Source organism: Pristiophorus japonicus, chromosome 1, assembly GCF_044704955.1.
Source record: "Pristiophorus japonicus isolate sPriJap1 chromosome 1, sPriJap1.hap1, whole genome shotgun sequence".
Taxonomy (NCBI): domain Eukaryota; kingdom Metazoa; phylum Chordata; class Chondrichthyes; family Pristiophoridae; genus Pristiophorus; species Pristiophorus japonicus.
The window spans coordinates 62,299,992-62,325,115 of record NC_091977.1 but is presented as its reverse complement, the minus strand read 5'-3'; the positions used below and the strand labels follow the sequence as shown (position 1 = coordinate 62,325,115).

The following is a 25,124-nucleotide window of genomic DNA, read 5'->3' as shown; positions in this document are numbered from 1 at the left end:
ACGAGCAGTGCAGATAATCAAACAGGGGATGCTCAGAATCCAAGGGGGTTCCCTACAAAGGCGCTTATCACGCCTCCTGTTGGCCTATAGATCCCGACCACACTCGCTCACAGGGGTTCCACCTGCAGAGCTGCTAATGAAAAGGGCGCTCAAAACCCAGTTATCCCTTATACACCCCACCATGAAAGAAATTGTCGAGAGCAGGCGCCAGTCACAATATGACTACCATAACAGGAATGCGAGGGTGCAATGTATTGATGTAAATGACCCTGTTTTTGTCCTCAACTACGCTGCAGGGCCCAAATGGCTCGCACGCACTGTGATTGCCAAAGAGGGAAATAGGATTCTAGTAGTTAAACTTATCAATGGACAAATCTGCCGCAAACACGTGGATCAAACAAAAAGGAGGTTCAGCAACACGATAGAAGAAGCAGAGGTAGAACACAATATAGAGTTCACTCCACCACAGGTGACCGAACACCGGAACCAAAGGGAGGAGAGCCCAGTCACTGTTGGCAGTCCGGATAGGCCTGAGGCACCGCAAACAGCAGACACTCAGGCCAGCGCCCAACAACCGGAGCCCCAACTCAGGCGCTCTACAAGAGAGCGTAAACCACCAGAGAGACTCAACCTGTGATCCCAATAAGATTTTGGGGGGGAGGTGATGTCATGTATTCAACCAGCATTGTAACCCATGTATAATCTGACCTAAGTTGTACACTGTGAGAACAATGACCACTAGGTGGTGAACTTGTGGGAGACACTCCCAACCTGGACCTTCAGGTATAAAAGGGGAAGCTCCACCCACTTCCATCACTTGAGTGCTAAGGAATAAAGGACAAGTCACAGACTGACCTCTCAAGCATGGGCCTCGTGCGCATTTATACTGTATGCTAAGGACCTATCAGATACCTTGCCATCAAAACGCTTTCCTTCAGATTTAGGTGCTCCCGAATGAGCGTACACAGTTCTTCATAGGATTTGGTTGTTGGTTTCACCGGAGCTAGGAGATTCTTCATGAGGCCATAGGTTGTTGCCCCACCGACGGTAAGGAGGATCACCCTTCGTTAGGCCGCGTTCTCATCCCCTTCCAGCTCGTTGGCCATGAAGTATTGCTCAAGTCGCTCCATGCAGGCCTCCCAATCGTCCCGTTCTGAGAATTTCTCCAGGATACCAACAGTTCTTTGCATTTTCATGTGGTGGCAAAGCTGTTGCCCAGAGGAAGCAGGATCTCCCTGCTCCTATTCACCGCCTGGACCAGGGCCTCCAAGGTAGCATTGGATGCGGGCCTTGCAGCCTTTTTTCTCCTTACAAGCACTCACTGCTGTCTGTAGTCAGAGTGCATCTCGAATTTAAAATGTGCTGGATGATTTTAAATTGCATCAGACACGCCTAATTTCCGGCCCCACATACAGACATGCAGCCAATGAATAGTACCACTGGGTGCCACCTGACTCATGATGAGGTCCCAGCATCAATTTCACACGGTGCCTGGAACCACAACAGATACCTGCGCATGTGCCCACCACTGCGTGTCTGTTTTCAGGCATAAGCAAAATTCTAATCCATTGTTTCTTGGAAAGAATTTCTAATGAGGGCTCAGCAAAAACAGTTTGCCGTATGTCAACAACAACAACTTGAATTTATAAAGCACCTTTAATGCAGCAAAACATCTCAAGGCCCTTCAAGGGACGGTTTTCGACAAAGTTTGACACCAAGCCGCATAAGGAGATATTCGGACAGGTGACTAAAAGCTTGGTTAAAGAGGTAGGTTTTAAGGAGTGTCTTAAAGGAGGGTAGAAAGGCAGAAAGGTTTAGTGGGGGAATTCCAGAGGTTAGGGTCTTGGCAGCTGAAGGCATAGCCACCAATGGTGGGGAGAAGGAAGTCAGGGATGCACAAAAGGCCAGAATCGGAAGAGCGCAGAGATCTCGAGGGCTTGAGGGGGTTACAGAGATAGGGACATTGTGGGCAAGGTCATGTAGAGATTTGAACACAAGGATGAGACTTTTAAATTCGAGTAATTGGTGGACCAGGAGCCATCACCTCTGTCGGTGAGCACAGGGGTGATGGGATAACAGGGGCTAGAAATTGGCCTCCTTTGCGCCGCATGTTAGTGCCAATGTGGGTGATAACGGGGCGTTAATGGTTCTGCGCCCGGCCATGGCCAGAGCACCAACGCCCGCGAAATTCCTGTGGAGGTTTGCGGCAGTGATAACCCCTAACGCCATGATCTCCTGCGCCCGGAGATTGTGATGTCATCCGGCTGTGCGTCGCCACAACCGGCTGCTTGAGGAGTGATATTTAAAGATGATGGCTGCGTCAATAAAAAATTTTTTTGAATCCCTTACGTCAATTTCTCTGCACTTTCTTTGGCTGCCATCGATCAGAGTGCTTGGGGCTGATCGTTGCGGATCGTGGTTGCCGTTGGCGACGAGGGACCTTGTTTCCATGCAGAGCCTACAGCAATGGCCCTTCCCTCGAAGGGAGGGAAGGAGCCTACAGTACTGGCAGCGCTGCCCTCGACATTGGGCAGCGCTGCACCGTTAACTGCCCCTCTTGCCGGCTTTAGCGCTCCAAGGGAAGTGGTAGTGCTTGATTTAGCACTCCACTTCCTTCCTGAGTGCTAAACTAAAAGTTCGTGTCAGAGTCCCTTGCTGAGCGCCCGGTGATACCTTTGCGCTATCACAAAAGCTATCGCCCCAAAGGGGGCGCTACGCAATTTCTCCCCCCCAGGACTTAATCATTATTTAAAGATACTGACCTGTGTTGTTTGGGGCGAATTATTTTTGTGTTGCTGAGCAGACTGATATTTCTGCTGATCCCACTGGAGGATGTTTTCAAGATATTTTGATGCTGACTTCAGACATTGTGATCAGCGTTAGTTGATCAGCTCAGGAGTCCTGGACCACACTAATTGACAACGTGCCCAAGTTTTTGTCAGTGGAGACTGGACAGTGAGGGAAATCTGCCTGTGCAGTGCTAATTGATGCCAGCTCCAGCAAGGACTACGCATCAGGTAAATAAACTGGAAGTAGAGAAAAGGATTTGAGGAGGAACAAACAAAAAGACAAAACAAAAATATTTGCATTTCAAGGAGGTACTGCGGAGATCCATTTCCGCAGAGGGTGTCCCACTCGCTCGCTGTAACTTCGGTGGTTTATCTTGTTTATTCGGGGTATTCATAACTTTTGATGAAGTGAAGGGGTGGGCAGAACCACCTCCCCCGACCCACGCTCCAGAAATTCACCACCTGGTTCTGTCTTCACTAAGGAAGACACAAATAACCTCCCGAAAATACTAGGGGACCGAGTGTCTAGTGAGAAGAGGGAACTGAGGGAAATCTTTATTAGTCAGGAAATGGTGTTAGGGAAATTGAAGGGACTGAAAGCCGATAAATCCACAGGGCCTGATCGTTTGCATCCCAGAGTACTTAAGGAAATGGCCCTAGAAATAGTAGAAGGTGGTCATTGGTGGTCATTTTCCAAGATTCCATGGACTCTGGATCAGTCCCTATGGATTGGAGGGTAGCTAATGTAACCGCACTTTTTAAAAAAGGAGGGAGAGATAAAACAGGGAATTTAGAAGAATGAGAGGGGATCTCATAGAAACGTATAAAATTCTGACGGGACTGGACAGGTTAGATGCAGGAAGAATGTTCCCGATGTTGGGGAAGTCCAGAACCAGGGGACACAGTCTAAGGATAAGGGGTAAACCATATAGGACCGAGATGAGAAGAAACTTTTTCACCCAGAGAGTTGTGAATCTGTGGAATTCTCTACCATAGAAAGTTGTTGGGTCCAGTTCGTTGGACATATTCAAAAGGGAGTTAGATGTGGCCCTTATGGCTAAAGGGATCAGGGGGTATGGAGAGAAGGCTGAAATGGGGTACTGAGGTTGAATGATCAGCCATAATCATGTTGAATGGCAGTGCAGGTTTGAAGGGCCAAATGGCCTGCTCCTGCACCTATTTTCTATGTGTCTATGTAAATCCACCTTGGGAGGTACAGCATAAAAGAATGCAATGTAAATAACTGAGAATAAGAGGTTTTGAGGAGAGAATAAGAGGTTTTGAGGAGAGAACAAAATGACTCGCACCTTAAGCAAGTTTTGTAGAGCGGTTGGTAATATTGAATTCAGCAGCCTCGTGATATTTTATTGGATTAGCAAACCAGTGCTTGTGAGTTCAAATCCCATCAACGTTATAAGATAACCTCAATGAATCTGCTAATCTGTGGGCTGGCACCAGAGAACTGACCATGGATTAGTTCACTTATGTGCTTTCCAGAGGGAACTTGCCATCTTTACCTGGTTTGGCCTACATGTGACCCTGGTCCCATAACCTATGCTTGACTCTTACTGCCCCATGAAGTGGGCCCCACCATCTTCTCACAGCAAACAGGGATTACCATATCCTGAGAATGAATAAATAATTGGATCTGTGAGGTCAGTTTTGATGGGGAATATTTTTATCTCAGGTCGTTCGTGTCATATATGCTTCAGTAAATTTGCCATTCTACAGCGATGGTGAACCTCTGTCACATATATGTTACAGTAAACAGCAGAAACTGCAGTCCCAGTCCACACACACCACGCATACCTGCAGCATCTGACATTCACCCATTTTAAGTTGACAATATTGTCGCAAAAGCAGCAAAGAAGTGTCAACACATCTATGACAGCCAATGAAATTTGAAAAGGTCTAATTTTATTTATTTTACAAACAGCTGCTCAGGCAATAAATAAATCAGAAAGAGGTTCAGAGTGACAAATGAAATGATTTATATATAAAGTATAAAATACCACAACACATTCATATACTGCTTATTGTACATTTTCCTTAAGCAATTTCTGAAATAACATTTACTGCTCCTTATTCATAAATACATAGGACAAATCATGTGCAAATATCAAAACGTTCACTCGTATATTGCATTAGGGTGATTTTCCGATACTCTGAGTCTTGCTATGTGGGAGTGCGGGTTGGAGATAAGGCTATAACAGTAGAGCGTTGATTCTGTGTCCTGATCTCCATTCAAGAGAGGCTCATATTGAGCGCTCCATAACTATTTTATGTAGAAACTTTAAATCAAGTGCCCCCCTTTTGGCACTAGAACCGATAAATTTCCAAATAAAACTTAACGAAAACTTAGATCAAATAAAAATTTGGTTACCGGGGGTGATGATGCACTCCAGTCCCTCCGGTGCCCACCTCTCGCAGAAGGCCGCAAGCGTACCAGTGGACACCGCGTGCTCCATCTCCAGGGACACCCTGGCTCGTCAAGTGCCCCACAAGTAGATTTTTAAACAATCTACTCAATGGCTCATAAAAACTCTGAACAATGATTTTTATTGGCTCCGAATATATCGGAGCTGGATATAGAAACATAGAAAATAGGTGCAGGAGCAGGCCATTTGGCCCTTCGAGCCTGCACCGCCATTCAATATGATCATGGCTGATCATGCAATTTCAGTACCCCACTCCCGCCTTCTCTCCATACCCCCTGACCTCCTTACCCATAAGGGCCACATCTAACTCCCTTTTGAATATATCCAACGAACTGGACTCAACAACTTTGTGGTAGAGAATTCCACAGGTTCACAATTCTCTGGGCGAAAAAGTTTCTCCTCATTTCAGTCCTATATGGCTTACCCCTTAGCCTTGGACTATGACTCCTGGTAATGGACTTCCCAACATCAGGAACATTCATCCTGCATCTTACCTTTCCAGTCCTGTCATAATTTTATATGCTTCTATGAGATCCCCTCTCACCCCTCTCATTCTTCTAAATTCCACTGAGTATAAGCCTAGTCGATCCAGTCTTTCTTCATATGTCAGTCCTGCCACCCCGGGAATTAGTCTGGTGAACCTTCGCTGCACTCCCTCAATCGCAAGCAGGTCCTTCCTCAGATTAGGAGAACAAAACTGCACACAATACTCAAGGTGTGGCCTCACCAAGGCCCTGCACAACTGCAGTAAAACCTCCCTGCTCCTATACTCATATCCTCTCGCTATGAAAGCCAGCATGCCATTTGCTTTCTTTACTGCCTTTCTTTACTGCCTGCCTACCTTCAGTGACTGATATAGTTCCATGACACCCAGGTCTCGTTGCACCTCCCCTTTTACTAATTTGTCACCATTCAGATAATAATCTGCCTTCCTGTTTTTGCCACCAAAGTGGATAACGTCACATTTATCCACATTATACTGCATCTGCCATGCATTTACTCATCCACCTAACCTAGCCAAGTCACCCTGCAGCCTCTTAGCATCCCCCTCACAGCTCACATAGCCACCCAGCTTAGTGTCACCTGCAATCTTGGAGATATTACATTCAATTCCTTCGTCCAAATCATTAATGTATATTGTAAATAGCTGATGTCCCAGCACTGAACCTTGCAGCACCCCACAAGTCACTGCCTGCCATTCTGAAAAGGACTCGTTTATTCCCACTCTTTGCATCCTGTCTGCCAACCAGTTCTCTATCCACGTCAATACATTACCCCCAATACCATGTGCCTTAATTTTGTACACTAATCTCTTGTGTGGGACCATGTATAAAGCCTTTTGAAAGTCCAAATATACAACATCCACTGGTTCTTCCTTATCTCCACTCTGCTAGTTACATCCTCAAAAAACTCTAGAAGATTTGTCAAGCATGATTTCCCTTTCATAAATTTGTGCTGACTTGGACCGATCCTGTCACTGCTTTCCAAATGCGCTGCTATTACATCTTTACTAATTGATTCCAGCATTTTCCCCACCTCCGATGTCAGGCTAACCGGACTATAATTCCCTGTTTTCTCTCTCATTGGAAAATGATCACCAATGCATCTACTACTTCTAGGGCCACTTCCTAAGTACTTTGGGATGCAGCCCTGGGGATTTATCGGCCTACAGTCCCATCAGTTTCTCTAACACCATTTCCTGACTAATAAGGATTTTCCTCAGTTCCTCCTTCCCGCTAGACCCTCGGTCGGCTTGTATTTTCGAGAGGTTATTCGTGTCTTCCTTAGTGAAGACAGAACCAAAGTATTTGTTCAATTGGTCTGCCATTTCCTTGTTCCCCATTATGAATTCACCTGATTCTGACTGCAAGGGACCTACATTAGTCTTCACTAATCTTTTTTTCTTCACATATCTATAGAAGATTTGCAGTCAGTTTTTATGTTCCCTGCAAGCTTACTCTCATACTCTATTTTCCCCCTCCTAATTAAAACCTTAGTCCTTCTCTGCTGAATTCTAAATTTCTCCCAGTCCTCAGCCGTCAGATGGAATTTTTTCCTCACCCTTCAGCTCCAGTTATTTTTGTGCCGCAGGTTGTTGGAAGTATGAAATGATAATGGTCAAAGGGACATCTGAGACCTTGGTGAACAGCGAAACCAAGAGTCTAGATGCTTTAGCCATTTAAATTTAAAAATAGAGAAAGAAACAAAGGGCTGACGGGGAATGGAGTAGGCCGAATTAGAGTAAAATTAGATATAGAAAGAGAAATAAAGAGGGGGCGGAAAGATGGGATTAAGAGAGAGAGATAAATGAGACAGAAAGGAACAGTCAGAATTTTTTTTTAAGTCTCTCGGAACAATTTACTACCTGCAAGAGTGAGACTCCAGTTTCAATTGTTCCTTTTCTGGGCATCCGAAGTTCAGTAGCCTCAAGTCCATAAATCACCCATTAACAGAAATTAGCAGCCCCAACTTTTTGCGGCGAGTTTAATTCCTATTTATGGCGCAAATCAGCAATTTCTTGACCCTCACGAGGAGGTTGAGGGCGAACTCCTGTTTTAAAGAGACTAACAGCGCAAATCGTCCAGCAACTTGGGGTAATTCGCAACTCATGCCGTATCTCTCACTCGCCACAAATTGCTGTATTTTTTACACATCAATAACGGCATGCGCATTAAACTCGGCATTATTTCCCCATCAGATTCTGGGCCATTATATTGGCAAGCAGAAAAAGTATTGAGTTTGAATGGGCGCACCTGGGACATTCGGTCAATCTTCTAAGCGTGTGCCACAGTCGGGGAGCCTCGCCCTCCACATAAACCTGGACAGTGTCATCGCACACTCACAAAATAACCCCTCCTGACCGCAGCACTCCCTCTGATGCTTTAAAAAAGACTGAAGTCAGAAATATATACAAGGCCAAAGCTGTGTCTTTAAGAGGATTCTGTACCAGCCGGTATGTACTGCGTAGGAATCGCAATAACAACTGGCTTTGGAAAAGAGGTTTAAAAGATAATCACTGAGCATCAGAGAATCTACAGGGTATTGTTTAATGAAGGTGGACTAGTCAATAGAAGGCTCATTTCTGATCTTCAAACCAACCAACCAGAAATAGCTTCCAAAAAGGCCTGGAGTAAATTGCTGTTGGTAGGGAGTTTGATTTCAAAGCAAATTACAGCTTAAAAAGATCTGTGACCTGTACAGAACTAAACAGTAATGGCCACACCACAGTGTTGCAGATTGATGGTCAAACTCATTCATTGTTCAGCATGTCTTCAGTGTGGCTGCACAGTGCAATAAAGTTCAATCATTCTCTTGAATCACTTTTTTTTTGTTAAATTGTGCTTTCAACTCTACGCTGTTTTTGCATTTTAAAAGGTACAATATTTCTCTGACATGATAGCTCACCCCTGACCTCTCTCCGTACCTGTGGCTGACTCTGTGCAATTCCGCATGTTGTTAGGGGAACCTACAGGTGAGCTCCCTTCACTCTGCCGCAGGCGACATCTCTCAACCAATTAGCTTTCACCTTTCAACTGAGTTGCGATTGGCTGATGGTTTTCTGACTGAGTCCCGCACCCAAAACACTACAATCAGTCAGGCTTTTCCAAATGGCGCAGGATTGTCTGGATACTGCAGAGCTGTGGATCCATTCATGAAATCTCCCAAACTCCCATTTGGCCAGACTGTCTCTGCAGACTACAGCACATCCATTGACAAGGGTAACCTGACTTGCAGATGAGGATTTATTTTCTGTGTAAGTGGGAAATCCAAGCTGTTCCTAACTGTGAGTAGGGCTGTTGGGTCTCACGCGGGAAGAGATGGTTTTCTGGTCTTACATGGGTTACAATATTGTTGGGGATCATTTTTCCATGAACAGATCATCAAGTACAGAAGTGTTTGTCGTTTGTATTTTGATGTTTTCTTTTCTCATTTATCCCTGCTCGTTTCCAACCCCCTTCCGGTTCAGAAAGCTGAAAAACAAACTCCTTTGGGTAAACCAGCCGACAGCCCACGTCAAGATGCAGCGAGAGAGAGGCGAGGATTCCCTAAATATCCCAACCAGTCAGGCATGTGGCAGGGAATGAACAAAGTTTTGTGCTCCTTATATTAATTTTGTCCATTTTAGATTCTGGCACTGATGGGAACGCCAGAAGAAAGTTCCAGTACAATTTACACATGGGCAAAGAGATATTAACTTGGTGCCTACTGGACATTTAAGATGGGAACCCACACTGGTAGCTTGCTCATCGAGAAGGAATCTTGCATTAATCTGTAGTCGCAATATAAATACTGAGGCAAATGCATTTAATTAATAAGTCAAAGAAAACTTCATGTTTATTCAAAAGTGAGTTGTGACTTATTGCAAAATGAAGCTTCCTGTCTTGGCACTTAAGAAATGAGGTGTAAAACTAACCATTTTTTTTTTCTAAGTTAATTATTGTCAAACTGAATGCCAAGCTACTTCTGCTCCTTTACAATGAGAGGTTCAGATTGTTTATTTGACTGGATGCACTATTAGACATATTTTAATAAATGTATATTGTGGAGTTTACTAACTCTCGTCAATTAGTAAGTTGGTGATGTTGTGATGGGGTTTGGTAAGTAACTGAGACCACTTGGGGTTGAATGAACGCTGACGGACACGGGGAAGCTGAAGACAAACTGAGAGGTCGGGGTCGATGAAGATTTGCTCTGCTCCCTGAGGGCCCCCGAAGGACTGGCAGCTTTCACAGAGCATGAAGACGCCAGGATCTGAGTTTCGAACTGCAGCAGCTGTCCCATGAAGCTAAAGTTGGGAGAGATAATGCTCCGTCTCTGCTTGACAAACTCGAAGGCCTCCTCCAGCCGCACGCGCTTAGTCATCATTAAATAAGCAAGGCAGATGGTGGCAGATCGCGAGATGCCAGCTTGGCAGTGAACCAGTATTCGGCCATCAACATTTTTGACAGAATCTGGAAAGAAAAAGAATAGCAGACGTGTGTGAGGAAGAGTGGATTCAAAACAAGCAGTGGTGCAGCAAGAGAGAGTGAACACAATCAAAATGAGAAAGGAATATATACAAAAATCCAACCGTGCAGACACAATAGGCCAAACTGGCCTCCTTCCATGCTGTACATTTCTATGATTCTATGAATCTAGATCCTAATGGAGTCACATTCCGATTTAATATCCAGAAGTGCGGTAAATAAAAGTTAGCCCAGCACAACCCACCCCCACTCCAGCGCAACCCATCCCCACCCCAACATATCCCGCCCCCACTCCCACCCCAGCACAACTCACCCCATCACAACCCACTCCAGCACAACTCACCCCACCCCCACCCCAGCACAACTCACCCCACTCCCACCCCATCACAACTCACCCCACCCCCACCCCATTACAACCCAACCCCACCCCAGCACAACCCACCCTAAATTGAACCCAGCCCCATTTCCACTCCTAGCACAGATGTAACCCTCACCCCAGCTCAAACTCTCCCACCCCTGGAGCACACACACAAACCTCAAGCAATCAATCTCTTTAATAATTTGATATCACCTTTCTTTTTCTAAAAAAAACCCTTATAATCCCTTTAGAAAAGTACGTGAAATGTAAAATATCTCTAATCATTCACCGTTTTGTACAGGAGGCACTTATTACCCTATCCTTTGCAGTCGCTCGGGTCTGCAGATGAATCCCAATAAACTTGGCTCCTTCAAACTGTTTATTTAATCTGTATTCCTTTCTTGGGCCTCAAACTGTCCAATGGATGGTGTTGAGATGACACCATCTTTATATTCCATTCAGAATGTTTACAGCAAGGACTCCTTCCCGTTCTCAAGTCATTTCTATTTATTGGCATGTGTCATGCAGAAGCTTGAAGGATTAAATGTCAATAAGCTTCCTGAGCCAGATGGGTTACATCTAGCACTCTCGGGGAGGTGTGAAAGGAAATCAGTGATGCTCTGTTAGATATTTTGGGATCTCCGTAGTTACTGGAGTGATAGTCCAAGATTAATGATGTGGACCGTGTATATAATTCCAATTTACCGAAAGGGAATAAGGGACAAACCAGATTTTTGTTTGGTGAGCCGAATGGGGAAGATGTTTAAAGGAATTGTATAAAATGTTGTCAATGATTATCTATAGTCCACGAGTATCACACGCAGCAGTTAACTTTAGTAGTTTTAGGCTATGTGTAAGAACCTACTGGAACTCACCGCGTATAAGTTACTTAAACACAGAACTAAGGTCAGACGTCGACGAGGTGTCTCTTGTCACGGAGGTGCATAGACCTGTGAAATAAGATTTCTGTTGGATACAAGGGATATGGAGAAAAACCGAGTAAATGGAGTTGAAGTGCAGAACAGCTGTGATCGAATTGAATGGCAGAGCAGGCCCGAGGGGCTGAGTGGCTGACTCCGCCCTGCTCCTATAGTCAGTTTTTCAGCTTCAAATTCATGTTTCACAATTTCTACACAAATATTTTGATTGGCAGACATTTTTTAAAAACTGGTCAGTAAATTGTTCCCATTAAAAGGAGCAGGAAGTAGTGAATGGTTTTCAAGTGAAATATCACAACACTAAAGATGCAGTAGGGATGTGAAAGGGCAACTTGAAAATCCCGAGGAAATAGATAAAAGAAAGCGCTGCTGTACAACATTGTCAGTGATGTATTTGGTCAGTAGCTATTTGGGTTTAAATTCAAATCACTCCAGAATATTGGAAAGACCAAAACCATTGTCTTCAGTCTGCCACAAACTCCCTTCCCTACCAACCAACTCCATCGCCCTCCCTGGCCACTGAGACTGTTCACAACCGTGACGTCCAATTTGACCCCAAGCTTCCAACCCATTCTCTCCAGCACCAAGACCACCTATTTCCAACTCCGTAACACCTCCCGTCTACACCCCTGCCTCAGCTCATCTACTACTGAAACCCTCATCCATACCTTTGTTACCTCCAGACTCGAGTATTCCAATGCTCTCCTGGCCGGCCTCCCACCTTGTATCCTTTGTAAATGAGCTCATCCGGTTTAGCGCTCCAGGAGGGAAGTGGAGCACTAAATCAAGCACTACCATTTCCCTTGGAGCGCTAAAGGGAGCAAGAGGGGCGGTAGCAGCAGAGCACTGCACAATGTCCCGTGCAGCGCTGCTGGAATCGCAGGCTCCTTCTCTCCCTTAAAGGGAATGGCCAATGCTGAGGTCATTTCAAGGCAAGCCTGGGAATGGTCGGCGACGGGACCTGCGATCTGTGAAGAGCAGCCCCAAGCACTCTGAGGGAGTGCAGGGCTGATGAATCGCAGGATGGAAAAAAATTCAAAAAACAGCACACTGGGGTAATAACAACATTTTTGGCATACCTGACCACCACGGCCTTTAATTGCCACTCCCCAAGCGGCCAGTCGAGGTCACAAAGCCTGCTGCAACTGCCGTTGTTGACGCCCAGCGATGCTACGGAGGGCGGAAGAGAATTTAAGATCCAGGGCGATAATAGGGCGCTGCGCACCGGATGACATCATGATCTCCGGGGCGCAGGAGATCGAGGCGGCAAGTTTTAGCGCCAGTGCAAACCCGCCATGCAAGTTCACATGCGTCGGTAATTTTGCCGCACCCCGTCGGTAAGCCGTTAGCTAACGAAGGTGCTAACAGAAGGCACAAAGGAGGCCAATTTCTCCCCCTAAGAAACCAGGCAACAAACAGTGAGGAATATGAAGTTAGAGATATATGTCCTACCAATGTACTCTATTGCTTCCATGAACCAGAAACTAATGTCCGTTTTCTGGTTGTCCTCCACCGGAATGCATTTATATTGATAATGATCCTCAAAATGGTTCGGACAGTTGGAGGAGACATTTAAGAGAGCTGTAATCCCCATGGCATCAAGTGTGTCCTTTTTAGATGCATGATACGCACTTCCAAGGTAGAGAAAAGGGAGAATTTCTACTGGACCGCCCTATAATCAAACACATGAGTCAGTATATATAACAGTAGTTTATGCCACAACAATGACAGTGATAGTGACAAACACATTGTCTACAGGGCTGAATTTTTAAGCACATACTGTCAGAAGTGAGCCTTGATTTCCTGTTATGCACGGCTAACAAGCAAGTCTCCCACTGCAAGTGGATACTCAGGAAATTGGCCCTGTCGAGTTATCGTATCGTAGCACAACAGATAGCGTTAACATAACACCATGGAACAACAGAGAACAGGCAGCAGTCATTCCGTGTATAATAAAGAATAATTTGGCTTGACCTGACTTCATAATCCATGGGCCTCAAACAGGCCTAGATAATGAGGTGACAAGCAGAATGTTTTCTGTATGTAATGTTTCATCACAACAAGCTCTTTGGACATAATGTAAGGTCCAACCATCAAAACATCAGCACTGGAATTACTCCCCATTGTTTAGACCATTTCTAAACCTTATCTGGAATTATCTTCCCCCAAAAGACTGTGGGCACTGGGTCAATTGAAGCTTTCAAGCAGAGATCCATAGATTTTTGGGTAAGGGCATCAAGGGATATGGAGCAAAGGTGGGTAACTGAGGTTGAGGCCATGATCTAATTGAGTAACAGAACAGGCTCATGGGACTGAATGGCCTATACCTGTTCCTATATTCTTAAGCTGTATTCCTTCCTGAACCCAGTAAACACATAAAACTTGTTCAGCTCTTCTACACATGCTTCAAAATAAAATGAGAATGGCTTTGCCTCACCCTTGATTCTCTGATGTCTCTTCCTTCTGCTTAGTGATTTGTTCCTCTAGAAGATCAATGAGATCAGATCTCACAGAGGGAGCAGGATTGCACCAAAATCCCCAATCCTCTATATTATAATGCAAAACTAGAACACTCAACCAACATTTTAAAAATCAAGAACTTCTGTATTAATTTTGCAAAATTTGCAGGACTTTGGGGAAAGGGTGGGGGAGTGGGACTAGCTGAAGTGCTCTTGCAGAGGGCCGGCACAGGCTCGATGGGCCGAATGGCCTCCTTCTGTACTGTAATCATTCTGTGATTCGATGATCACATTTGGTCAGGCACATGCCTTGCTCAGAGTTTTATATCTGGTAAGAGATCAGTGGGTGGCTGGTGAAACTTGTTAATGCTAACCGTTCAGTCTCAATCATGTGCTATATTGGGACACTGCAAGACCTGGTCTCTCTAGGACTCTGTGCACTACATATAAACAGAAAATTGGAGGAGGTAACTGGGGAACTGGTTTTCAGGTTGTGATAGCTGCCTTCATCCTGCTCCTTTACCCTGCCACATTTCTGAATGCTGAATGAATGATTTATGACATCAATACTCTATGAAATCTATAAAAGAGCTGGCCCTCCGACCTGCGAGAGAACAGCTCCATAGGTCGAGCTATAAAAGCGCTAGAGTGGCGTACCACTTCAACCTCCAGTGCAAGCTGCTCCAAGTGTGCGCCGATTTTGAGATGGGCAACTGGGTGATGTCATCAAAGCCCTTGTCGCCATTTTGGAGCGTGGGCAGGAACATCGGCACGGTCCAGGTACAGAGGAGTGGGCAGGTCAGATGACTGGTGAGAGATCGTGACGGAGGTGTGACAGGTGAGGGTACGGGGCCCAGAAGAGCCAAGGGCCCATGGGCAGCACGGGCCAACCCACACTGCGATGTGTGCGCGCTAGGTCTGTGCAGCAGAGCAGGTCTCCAGTTGTCTTGGTTAATCCTTGCCACTGGACCAAGACCTAGCTCTGTCAAGCCGGTGTGGTGGCTGATGTGCAACGGTCACCACACGGTAAAAAAAAATTCACGTACAGGCATCTTCCACCCCTTCAATTGGAGTTCAGGACTGGAACATCGGGTCCTTCATCGAACCACCTGTGAACTCGTGGAAGCAAGTCATCCTTTAGAGGGACCGCCTATGATGATGATGGTGACATCACTACTCTATGACATCACTATTCTATGACATCAGGGTTTATAGCAGCTTCAGACTCTGAAACATTATGCAGCTTGGTTCCCAATTGGCACCTTACAGTTCATGAGAAGGTTTGGGGAAATGTGATTAGAGAAATGTTTCAACTAATAATCATTAGTGAGAGCTCCAGGCATACTCTGGTTCTGCTTTTAATTATGTGCTTCATTTATCATCTTCTCACCAGTGCAGTATAATCTTCACTGAATCACTGACAGATACAGTTGAGTATTGTCATACAAGACACATGGGAGCACTTCACCCCTCCACGCATCTACACCAGTTAGGCCTCTCCACGCTCCAAAACAAATGTGTTAAAAGTAAAGGTAATAAACAGGAGGAGACCAGTAGACTCTGGCAAAACCATCTTCTTCCACATCCTCTTGTGTCTACATTAACCATTGGTCCCTGTCTTATTATACTGCATCAACTTAACGGACAACTCATGCCACATCCTCCTAGACATGACCCTGCTCAGCACCTTCTGGCTACCACCTGACTACCTGTGAATTCTTTGCATTATATTGGTTTATTGGTGCTCTCTTAATTAGAAAAAAATAGATTAAAACACTTACGGTGTCCATGGCCACCACTACAAAGGCTTGCGAGAATGCAGAGCAAAGCTCTCCCCTCATTATCATTTAGCAAAAATCTCTTAACATTTACATGTACTATTTCCACAGAATGCATACCAAATCTGTAGGGAAGAATTCCTTTGGTCATCATGCGCAGCAACATTGTACACAATGTATTGGAATGCATTTACACCTAGGGGTAAAACTTCCACTGTGCTGACTCCTAATACACTCCCAGCCCAGGACTCGGGTGTCAACTTAGGCTCAGTGGCAGTGCTCTTGCCTCTCAGTCAGAAGGCTGTGGGTTCAAGTCCCACTCCAGAGACTGCAGCACATAATCTTGGTTTGACACTCCAGTGCAGTGCTGAGGGAGTGCTGCACTGTCAGAGCAAAGGAATGAAGTGAAAAACAATTGGTAGAGAGAGGCTGGTGCTACCTGGTCATGGAGTGGAGTCCCACAGGCACTCGAGCTTGTTTCAGGTGACTCAATGTTGGATGGTAACAAGATTCCGGATGGACTTTTTGTCCTCACACAGAACTCAGGATACTCTGAAGAAAATCTCTCGTATCCTCCTGCATCAGTGAAGAAGCACAGTCTTATTACATACACAGTCAGTTTTTTGAGGCCAATGTACTTTACAGGAGTGAAGGTAACAGTACTCAATACAAAGCCAAAAACCTAAACCTAAAAAATAGGACTTGAGTACAAGATCAAAATGAGTGGTAACGAGTCAGCAGCCTGCTTACTCTGTGCCCAATTTTCCATTCTTTTGATTTTAATGGAAAGGACAATTGAGAGAGGTGTAAAAGAGGCTGCCGATTTACTGACCCCCACAGTGTGCAATTTCACCCCCAACATGCTTGAACAAGGAATAGGAAATAATTATTTGGTCCATGAAGTGCGATCCTCCCATAGGCCTTGTACATTCCACCCACTTAATCGCTTCAGGGCAAGTTCTGCATAAGTGTCTATTAATATTTATCTGAAACTTCAGACCACCTCTCCATTCTCACATCTCCACCTGGCCTGTTGACCTCAAAACAACCTGTCCCAGCAAGAGAGAAGCCAAGGAGGTTGAAATTGGTTTTTGGCAGTCGTATAAAATGAGCGACAGCCCATTTTACAACTCGGAATTTTTTTTTTCTTCTGCATTCAATGGAAAATGAAATTGAGTGAGGTGTAAAACAGGCTGCCGATTCACTATCACCCATGCTGCTGCAGAAGATCAATTTCACCCCATTGTATCTTAAGCATTTGATTTTCTCAGGATATATCGACCAACTTAACTTCCAATCTTATTTGTTATGTTCATAATAAAGTAATGTAACTGTGTACTGTGGACATGAGTGTGAACTTAGCTCCTTTATTCAAACTCCAGAGTGCTGGTACAGCATGGGTGGCCTGCTTATATACAGTGCTCCCAAGGGATGCTATGATCCCTTGGGACTCCAACAGGTAGGCCCTCTGGTGGTGGTATGAAACAGGTTGTCTAGGGTTACATACATAAAATCAATCCCTCCCAAAGTCAAAAGTACACTTATTTACAGGGTGAGACGATCTGGAGCTTTTCGCTCCCTTGTCGATCGTCTCGGTACAAATGCAGGTGTGGGTGAGTTGGTTGGTTCTTCGCTGGGCTGCTGGGCAGCTGGGGATGGTGAGTTCAGCTTTGTCGTCAACTGTGATGTCGGTTGCCAATTGTGTGTGTGTTGGAGGGTCGAAGTTGGTGGTGTCCTCTTCGGGTTGCTCGTGGCTGTCTGTGAATCGTAGTTTGGTTTGGTCCAAATGCTTTCTGCAAGTTAGTCCATAGGCAAATTTGACCTGAAACACCCTACTCTCTTCTTTGGCTATGACAGTGCCAGCAAGCCATTTGGGACTAGTCTATAGGTGAATACCAATACAGGGTCATTGACTTCAATATCACGTGACAAGTTTGCGCGATCATGGTACATGCTTTGTTGATGCCGCCTGTACTTGACGTGATCATGGAGATCAGGGTGGACAAGAGAGAGCCTTGTTTTGAGCGCCCTTTTCATGAACAGCTCGGCTGGGGGAACCCCGGTGAGCGAGTGGGGTCTGGTACGGTAACTGAGCAGGACTCGGGACAGGCGGGTCTGCAGGGAGCCTTCCGACACAAGTTTCAAGCTTTGCTTGATGGTTTGAACTGCTCGTTCTGCCTGGCTGTTAGATGCGGGCTTGAACGGGGCAGATGTGACGTTGCGGGTCATGAATTCCTTGAATTCTGCACTGGTGAAGCACGGCCCATTGTCGCTGACAAGGACATCAGGCAGGCCGTGTGTGGCGAACATGGCTCGTAGGCTTTCGATGGTGGCAGTGGACATGCTTACAAACATTATTACACACTCAATCCATTTTGAATAAGCATCCACAACAACGAAAAATATTTTGCCCAGAAACGGGCCCGCAAAGTCAATGTGGATCCTAAAGCACGGTTTGGAGGGCCACGACCACAAACTTAGTGGTGCCTGTCTGGGTGCATTGCCCAGTTGAGAGCAAGTGTTGCATTGGCACACGCATGACTCCAAATCTGAGTTGATGCCGGGCCACCACATATGGGATCTGGCTATAGCTTTCATCATTACTATGCCTGGATGGGTGCTGTGTAGATCACGTATGAACTTTTCCCTGCCTTTCTTAGGCAAAACCACGCGATTGCCCCACAAAAGATAATCCGCCTGTATGGACATTTCATCTATGCGCCGCTGGAACAGCTTGATCTCTTCATGCATCTCCGCTGGGACGCTGGACCAGCTCCCATGGAGGACACCGTTTTTTTTACAAGGAACAGCAAAGGATCCTGGCTGGTCCAGGTCCTGATCTGGCGGGCCGTAACGGTGACTTTTCATTTTCAAATGCATCCATCACCAAGAGTAAGTCTGTGCCATTTCCACCCCAGTGGTGGGTAATGATAGCCGACTGAGAGCATCAGCGCAGTTCTCTGTGCCTGGCCTGTGGCGAATTACATAGTTATATGCAGACAGCGTAAGCGCCCATCTTTGGATGCGGCTAGAGGCATTGGTATTAATCCCTTTGCTCTGAGAATAGCGATATGAGCGGATTATGGTCAGTTTCTAACTCAAACTTGAGACCAAACAGATACTGGTGCATTTTTTTCACCCCGTAAAGATATGCCAGAGCTTCTTTTCAATCATGCTGTAGGCCCTTTCAGCCTTGAACAAACTCCTGGATGCATAAGCGACTGGTTGCAATGTTCCCGATTCATTTGCTTGTTGTAACACACACTCGACCCCATACGAAGAGGCATCGCAAGCTAGCACGAAACGTTTACATGGGTCATACAGAACAAGCAATTTGTTGGAACATAACAGATTTCTGGCTTTCTCAAAAGCAGCCTCTTGTGATTTCCCCCATACCCAGTCATCTCCCTTGCGCAGTAGCCCATGTAGGGGTTCTAGCAAGGTGCTTAACCCGGGTAGGAAATTACCAAAATAGTTGAGGAGTCCCAGGAACGACCGCAGCTCCGTCACGTTGTGTGGTCTCGGCAGGTTCTTGATGGCCTCCCTCTTGGCGTCGGTGGGTCTGAGGCCGTCTGCCGCGATTCTTCTCCCTAAGAACTTGACCTCTGGCGCCAGGAAAACACATTTCGAGCATTTCAACCGGAGTCCCACGCGATCTAGCTGACTTAGAACCTCTTCCAGGTTCTTCAAGTGTTCGATGGTGTCCCGACCTGTGACCAGTATGTTGTCCTGGAAAACCACGGTGCGCGGAACCGACTTTAGCAGGCTCTCCATGTTCCTTTGAAAAATTACGACGGCCAATCGAATCCTAAATGGGCATCTATTGTAGATGAACAGATGTTTGTACGTGTTGATGCAGGTGAGGCCTTTCGAAGATTCCGCCAGCTCCTGCGTCATGTAGGCCGAGATCAGGTCCAACTTGATGAATTTTTTTCCTCCAAGGTCGCAAATAGGTCGTCTGCCTTGGGTAGAGGGTACTGGTCCTGTAGCGAAAAACAATTAGTTGTTACTTTATAGTCCCCACAAATTCTGACCGTGCCATCGCCTTTGAGAACCGGAACAATCGGGCTGGCCCACCCATTGAACTCCACCGGCACGATGATGCCTTCTCGCTGCAGCTCAATTTCCACTTTCTCTCGCATCATATATGGCACCACCCGTGCCTTGTACCGGGAACCAAGTGGATCTGCATCTTCACCCCCGAGAAACTTCCGATGCCTGGCTCAAACAGCGACAGTAATTTGCTCAGAACCTGGGCACATGAGGCATCGTCGACGGATGAGAGCGCTCGGATGTCATCCCAGTTCCAGCGGATTTTTCCCAGCCAGCTTCTGCCGAACAGTGTGGGGTCATCTCCTGGTACAATTCATAGTGGGAGTTCGTGCACTGCTCCATCATAGGAGACTTTTACTGCTGCGTTGCCAATTACTGGGATCAGCTCTTTAGTGTTCTCAGCTTGGTATGAATGTGACTAAGCTTGGGCCTGTGTGCCTTGTTGCGCCACAGCCCGTCGAAGGTCTTTTTGCTCATGATAGACTGACTCGCAGCCGTGTCTAGTTCCATGGATACTGGAATTCCATCCAGTTCAACTTTTAGCATGATCGGTGGACATTTCGTGGTGAAGGTGTGTACCCAGTACACTTCTGCCTCCTCAGTTCGAGTCTCTAGTTCAGCCTGATCTGCCATGGATCGATCCTCCTCTGCAATGTGGTGGTTTGCAGGGTTTGCAGCTCGTCTGCACATTCACTGGAGGTGTCCCATTGTTCCACAGCCTTTGCACATAGTGTTTGAAGCGGCATTGATGGGCTCGATGATCACCTCAGCAGTGCCAACTAGGTGTTAACTGCCTCGCATTAACATTTGATGGCGGACTCTGGGTCATCTGAGGTTGTACAGCTGCAGGTGTGTACGTTCTGCCATATGTATTCCTGCCTGAAAACGATGTTACTTTGTGTACAGTACTTGCCAAAACCTCTTTATGCTGCGAAATTTGTTTGGTGTTATCGCTGGTGGACATAAATGCCTGGGCTATCGTTATGACTTTGCTCAGGTTCGGTGTTTCAACAGTCATTAGTTTGCGAAGGATAACCTCATGGCCAAAGCCAAGCATAAAGAAGTCTCTTAGCATTTGCTCAAGGAATCCATTGAATTCGCAATGTCCTGCAAGGCTCCTTAGTTCAGCGACGTAGTATGCCACTTCCTGGTCTTCCGACTGTTGACATGTGTAAAATCGATACCTTGCCATCAGAATGCTTTCCTTCGGATTTAGTGCTCCCGGACCAGCGTACACAGTTCTTCATACAATTTGGTTGTTGGTTTCACCGGAGCTAGAAGATTCTTCACGAGGCCATAGGTTGTTGCCCCACAGACGGTGAGGAGGATCGCTTTTCGTTTGGCAGCGTTCTCGTCCCCTTCCAGCTCGTTGGCCACGAAGTATTGGTCGAGTCGCTCCACAAAAGCCTCCCAATCATCCCCTTCTGAGAATTTCTCCAGGATACCAACAGTTCTCTGCATTTTCGTGTGATTGTTCGTTATCTCGTCGCCAGTTGTTATGTTCATAATAAAGTAATGTAACTGAGTACTGTAGACACGAGTACTTGTGACCTAAGCTCCTTTATTCAAACTCCAGAGTGCTGGTACAGCATGGGAGGCCTGTTTATATACCGTGCTCCCAAGGGATGCTGGGATCCCTTGGGACTCCAACAGGTATGCCCTCTGGTGGCAGTATGATACAGGTTGTCTAGGGTTGCATACACAACACTATTCCTAACAGATACTTAGGGAGCAACTTTTTCACACATTGGTTGCTGTTGTTGGGAGTTGGTTAACATATCCATTTGCCCCATGGGGAAAAATGTTCTTCTCATCCCTGGTCTCGCTTGTGCCCATGTGCTCTAATTCGGTGCTCACAGACCAAATCAAGTCGACTGCTTCCATCAACATAACCAATGCCTCTCAGCATCTTTAAGATCTGGATCATGTCTCCCCTCAGTCTTCTCTACTCCAGCACAAACAAGTTGAGTTCTGTGAATCTCTCCTCGTAACTTGGAGTTTCAGAATCATCTTTGTTGTTCCATATGGAGCCCATGCAATATATGAATGTCATTTGACAGATAGGGTTTGCAAAACTGTACCCATTTTTCTATGTGGTCCAATCGGTGATCTACATAAGAACATAATAAATAGGGGCAGAAGTAGGCCATTTGGCCCATCGAGCCTTCTCTGCCATTCAATAAGATCATTGCTGATCTGATCATGGACTCAGCTCCACTTCCCTGCCTACTCCCCATACTTTACTCCCTTATCGCTCAAAAATCTGTTCATCTCCACCTTAAATATATTCAATGACTCAGCCTCCACAGCTCTCTGGGGCAGAGAATTCCATAGATTTACAACACTCAGAAGAAATTCCTCCTCATCTCAGTTTCTGAGACTAGGGGCTATAACCTCCAATCTATTTGCTTGCTTAACGCCCTTTTTGCCGCTGAAATGACGTATAACGCCCATTTATCGCCCATTTTGACACAAAATGGAAACTGACGGGCATTTTTATGAAACTTAGTGGCAAGCATTACTTTTCCCATGTGCTTAATGTCAGGAAAAAATATTACCGCCTGCCCACTTTTTTTGGGTGGAATCTGCAAAATGGGCGAAATCAACACCCATAATATGGCCCAGTGTTATTTTCCGCATGGAATTAACGCCGAGATTCAATATTAATGCCCGCCCACTGTCTTTTGTCGTAAAGAGCATATTTACCCAAACTAGCAGCCATGGAGATCACTCATCGTCAATTTCATCATCTTGCACACATATCGCCCACAATATTGCTCGCTCAAAAAAATGCCCATAAGTGGAAGTAACCAGAACAAACGCCACCGGTGTGGCTGGCATTTGTTAAATCCCACTCTTGAGCAGCTGATATCTGAAAGATTTGCCTGAAAGAGCGCTGATGTGAGTGACAACGCTGACACACTGCTGTGTGTGTGTAGCTCAGACATCAATGGTGCCCATCATCTTGGTGCCAGTTAAAGTTTACGTTGATTGATGTTAAGTTGTATTGAATCACCAGTGTGCAACGGTCCAGCTATCTGATATAATGCACAACAAGATTATGTTTAATAACAAAAATGTAATACCAACATTGGTCTGAAATCATAAGTATCATGGCCAATAACACCCAACTCTGCCCACACCCTACTTTTTCCACCAGTGACATAAATCACATGTTCAACATGTCCAGCAAAACAGAATACAAAGGCAAAGCAGGAGCATGGTCCCCAGCCCCCATACATTGCAACAAATTGCATACACACAGATGGAGATATAACACAGCCATCGCCTGCACACATGCACCTCACTTTCCTTGCCCCCCTCTCCTCCTTCTCCTCCTTCTCCCGACCTCTAGCCCTTCCCCTCCTCGCTCCATGGCGTCTGGCCGAGGAGCTCCTCAGGCGGTGCCTCACTGAGAGGGATGAAGGTAGATGCATTGGTTGCACGGGTACGGGAACAGGGGGTGCCGAAGGGGCAGCATTCTCTGATGCAGCAGCAGGATCTTGGTCCTTGCTCTCATCTGTTGTTGGTGGTGCGGAACCTAGGGATGGAGTGCTGCGCTCGGGGACCACTGGGAGGCCTGTGGCAGCAGTGTTCCTGGCTATCGCATCCAGGAACTCCGCCATACATGGATTGTACTCGGACATGGTGGCCAGCTGTCGGGATATGCCCCCCAATGTTTCGATGAGCTGGTCACCAATGTCTACAGTCCTCCTGGACAACTGTACCATCTCTCCGCTGTTATGTCGCGCTCGTGGAACAGACCTGCCGCATCCATGAGGCCTCTGAGGGGTCGGCGCCGTCCTGGGGACAAATGGGGTGCCCTGTGGTGAGGTGCTTGTGGCTGGTACCTCCAGAGTGGAGTCGGGAATGACCGGAGGACCACTAGATGGCCTTGGGGTGGAATGGCTTCTGGAGCGTGGCAATGCAGGTTCTTCGAAGCCCGTGCTCTCATCTGTGAAGAGCAGACCCAGCGGATTGACGGGCGACGATTGGAGCTCCTCAGCACCAGATGTAGTAGGATGTTCCGCCGACTCCTGCCCAGCGCCCCCACCTTCTGGCCTCTGTGGTCTTGCCTGGGGCCCGCTGCTGGCTGAGCTGCAAAACACAAATGAGGTTATTAGGGGAGAAGGGAGTGCTAGGGTGACAAGGTGAGTCCTGTGCTACACACAGCATATGCAAGCATCACATTTCATGAACATCAACACATTGTGCATTTCAATGATTTTTATTAGGCCAGCATTATTTCTATGAAACTTTTAGAAATCATCTATCATATATGATTGTTCGGATGAGTGGGTGTGGCATCTATAGACTTTACATGACGCAATGGTGTAAGCTTTACTCACGTGACATCACGTCAGGGTCTGCAGATGCGTCCGTGGCTGTCCAGGGGTGCTTCCGCACAAGTGCGAGCACCCGCTCCTCCATGTCAGTGATGCCACTGGGGACTGGTGGCCCCCCCCACCCATTCACCTCTGCACGGACCTCATCGTCGATAGCTTTCTGTAAAAGGTGACAGGACGACATGGTATGTGATCATTGCATGATATCATTGCTAGGTACTGTCACAGACACTGATACAACACATAACTGACAGATGTAATCATGATTATTATGATTATTATCATTCTTTACCTAAAGACTTACACCGTGATGGCAGGCTTTGAGTAAAACATTCCCGGTAAAAGTGCAAGACCTCACATCTGCAGATAGTCACTCATGACTTACAAATCTAATTATATAAATATATCAGTACATTTAAAGCAATGTAATACTTACTCTTGCGGATTCCAGAAGCTCGTTCCATCGATTGCGGCATTGGTTTCCCTCACGCACCTCGTTGGTCGCCGACAAGACCACCTCTGTTATCTTGGTCCATATCCTCTGGTAGGCATTTAGGGTGGGCTTCTCACGCCCTCCCGGTGTCAAATTACCCCAGCGTAACTCGACCTCCTGCAGGAGGGAGGCATTTGCCTCGTCCAAGAACCTCCTGGCTCTATTGCGCCCCCCCAATGTGCTCCTCTCCCAGCTCACTGCTCTCTCCAGCATCAGTCTCCACAGCGTGCTGTGATGCCTCCTCCTCTCTCTCCATTATAGGCCAAATTCGGGCAAATATATGGCTGGTAACACCTACTTTTTGTTTGCCTACTTGCTGTGAAGCTCTAAAGTCTCTCCCTCCTTCCTCCCAATGCAGCCACACCACACCCAGCCACACCTTCAGTCCCTCTCAGCTCCCTCTCTCTCTCTCCATCTCCTCTTCTGCACATGTCATGGTGATGCTTGACCTCCAGAATTGCGGGGATCGAACGTTGCCATGCCGTTGCTAAGGACGGCCACACTT

General features: G+C 46.4%; 1 protein-coding gene across 1 annotated transcript in view; it reads right to left on the bottom strand.

The window, feature by feature from the left end:
* Nucleotides 1-4,709: 4,709 nt before the first annotated feature.
* Nucleotides 4,710-25,124, bottom strand: part of dusp4 (dual specificity phosphatase 4) — a 34,092-nt gene continuing 13,677 nt past the window's right edge. Inside the window, exons 2-4 of the mRNA XM_070880216.1 lie at nucleotides 16,167-16,303; nucleotides 12,943-13,162; nucleotides 4,710-10,179 (exon numbers count right to left, since the gene is read on the bottom strand). Coding sequence (XP_070736317.1) covers nucleotides 9,794-10,179; nucleotides 12,943-13,162; nucleotides 16,167-16,303 — 743 coding nt within the window. The 3' untranslated portion in view covers nucleotides 4,710-9,793. The remainder of the gene's footprint in view (nucleotides 10,180-12,942; nucleotides 13,163-16,166; nucleotides 16,304-25,124) is intronic.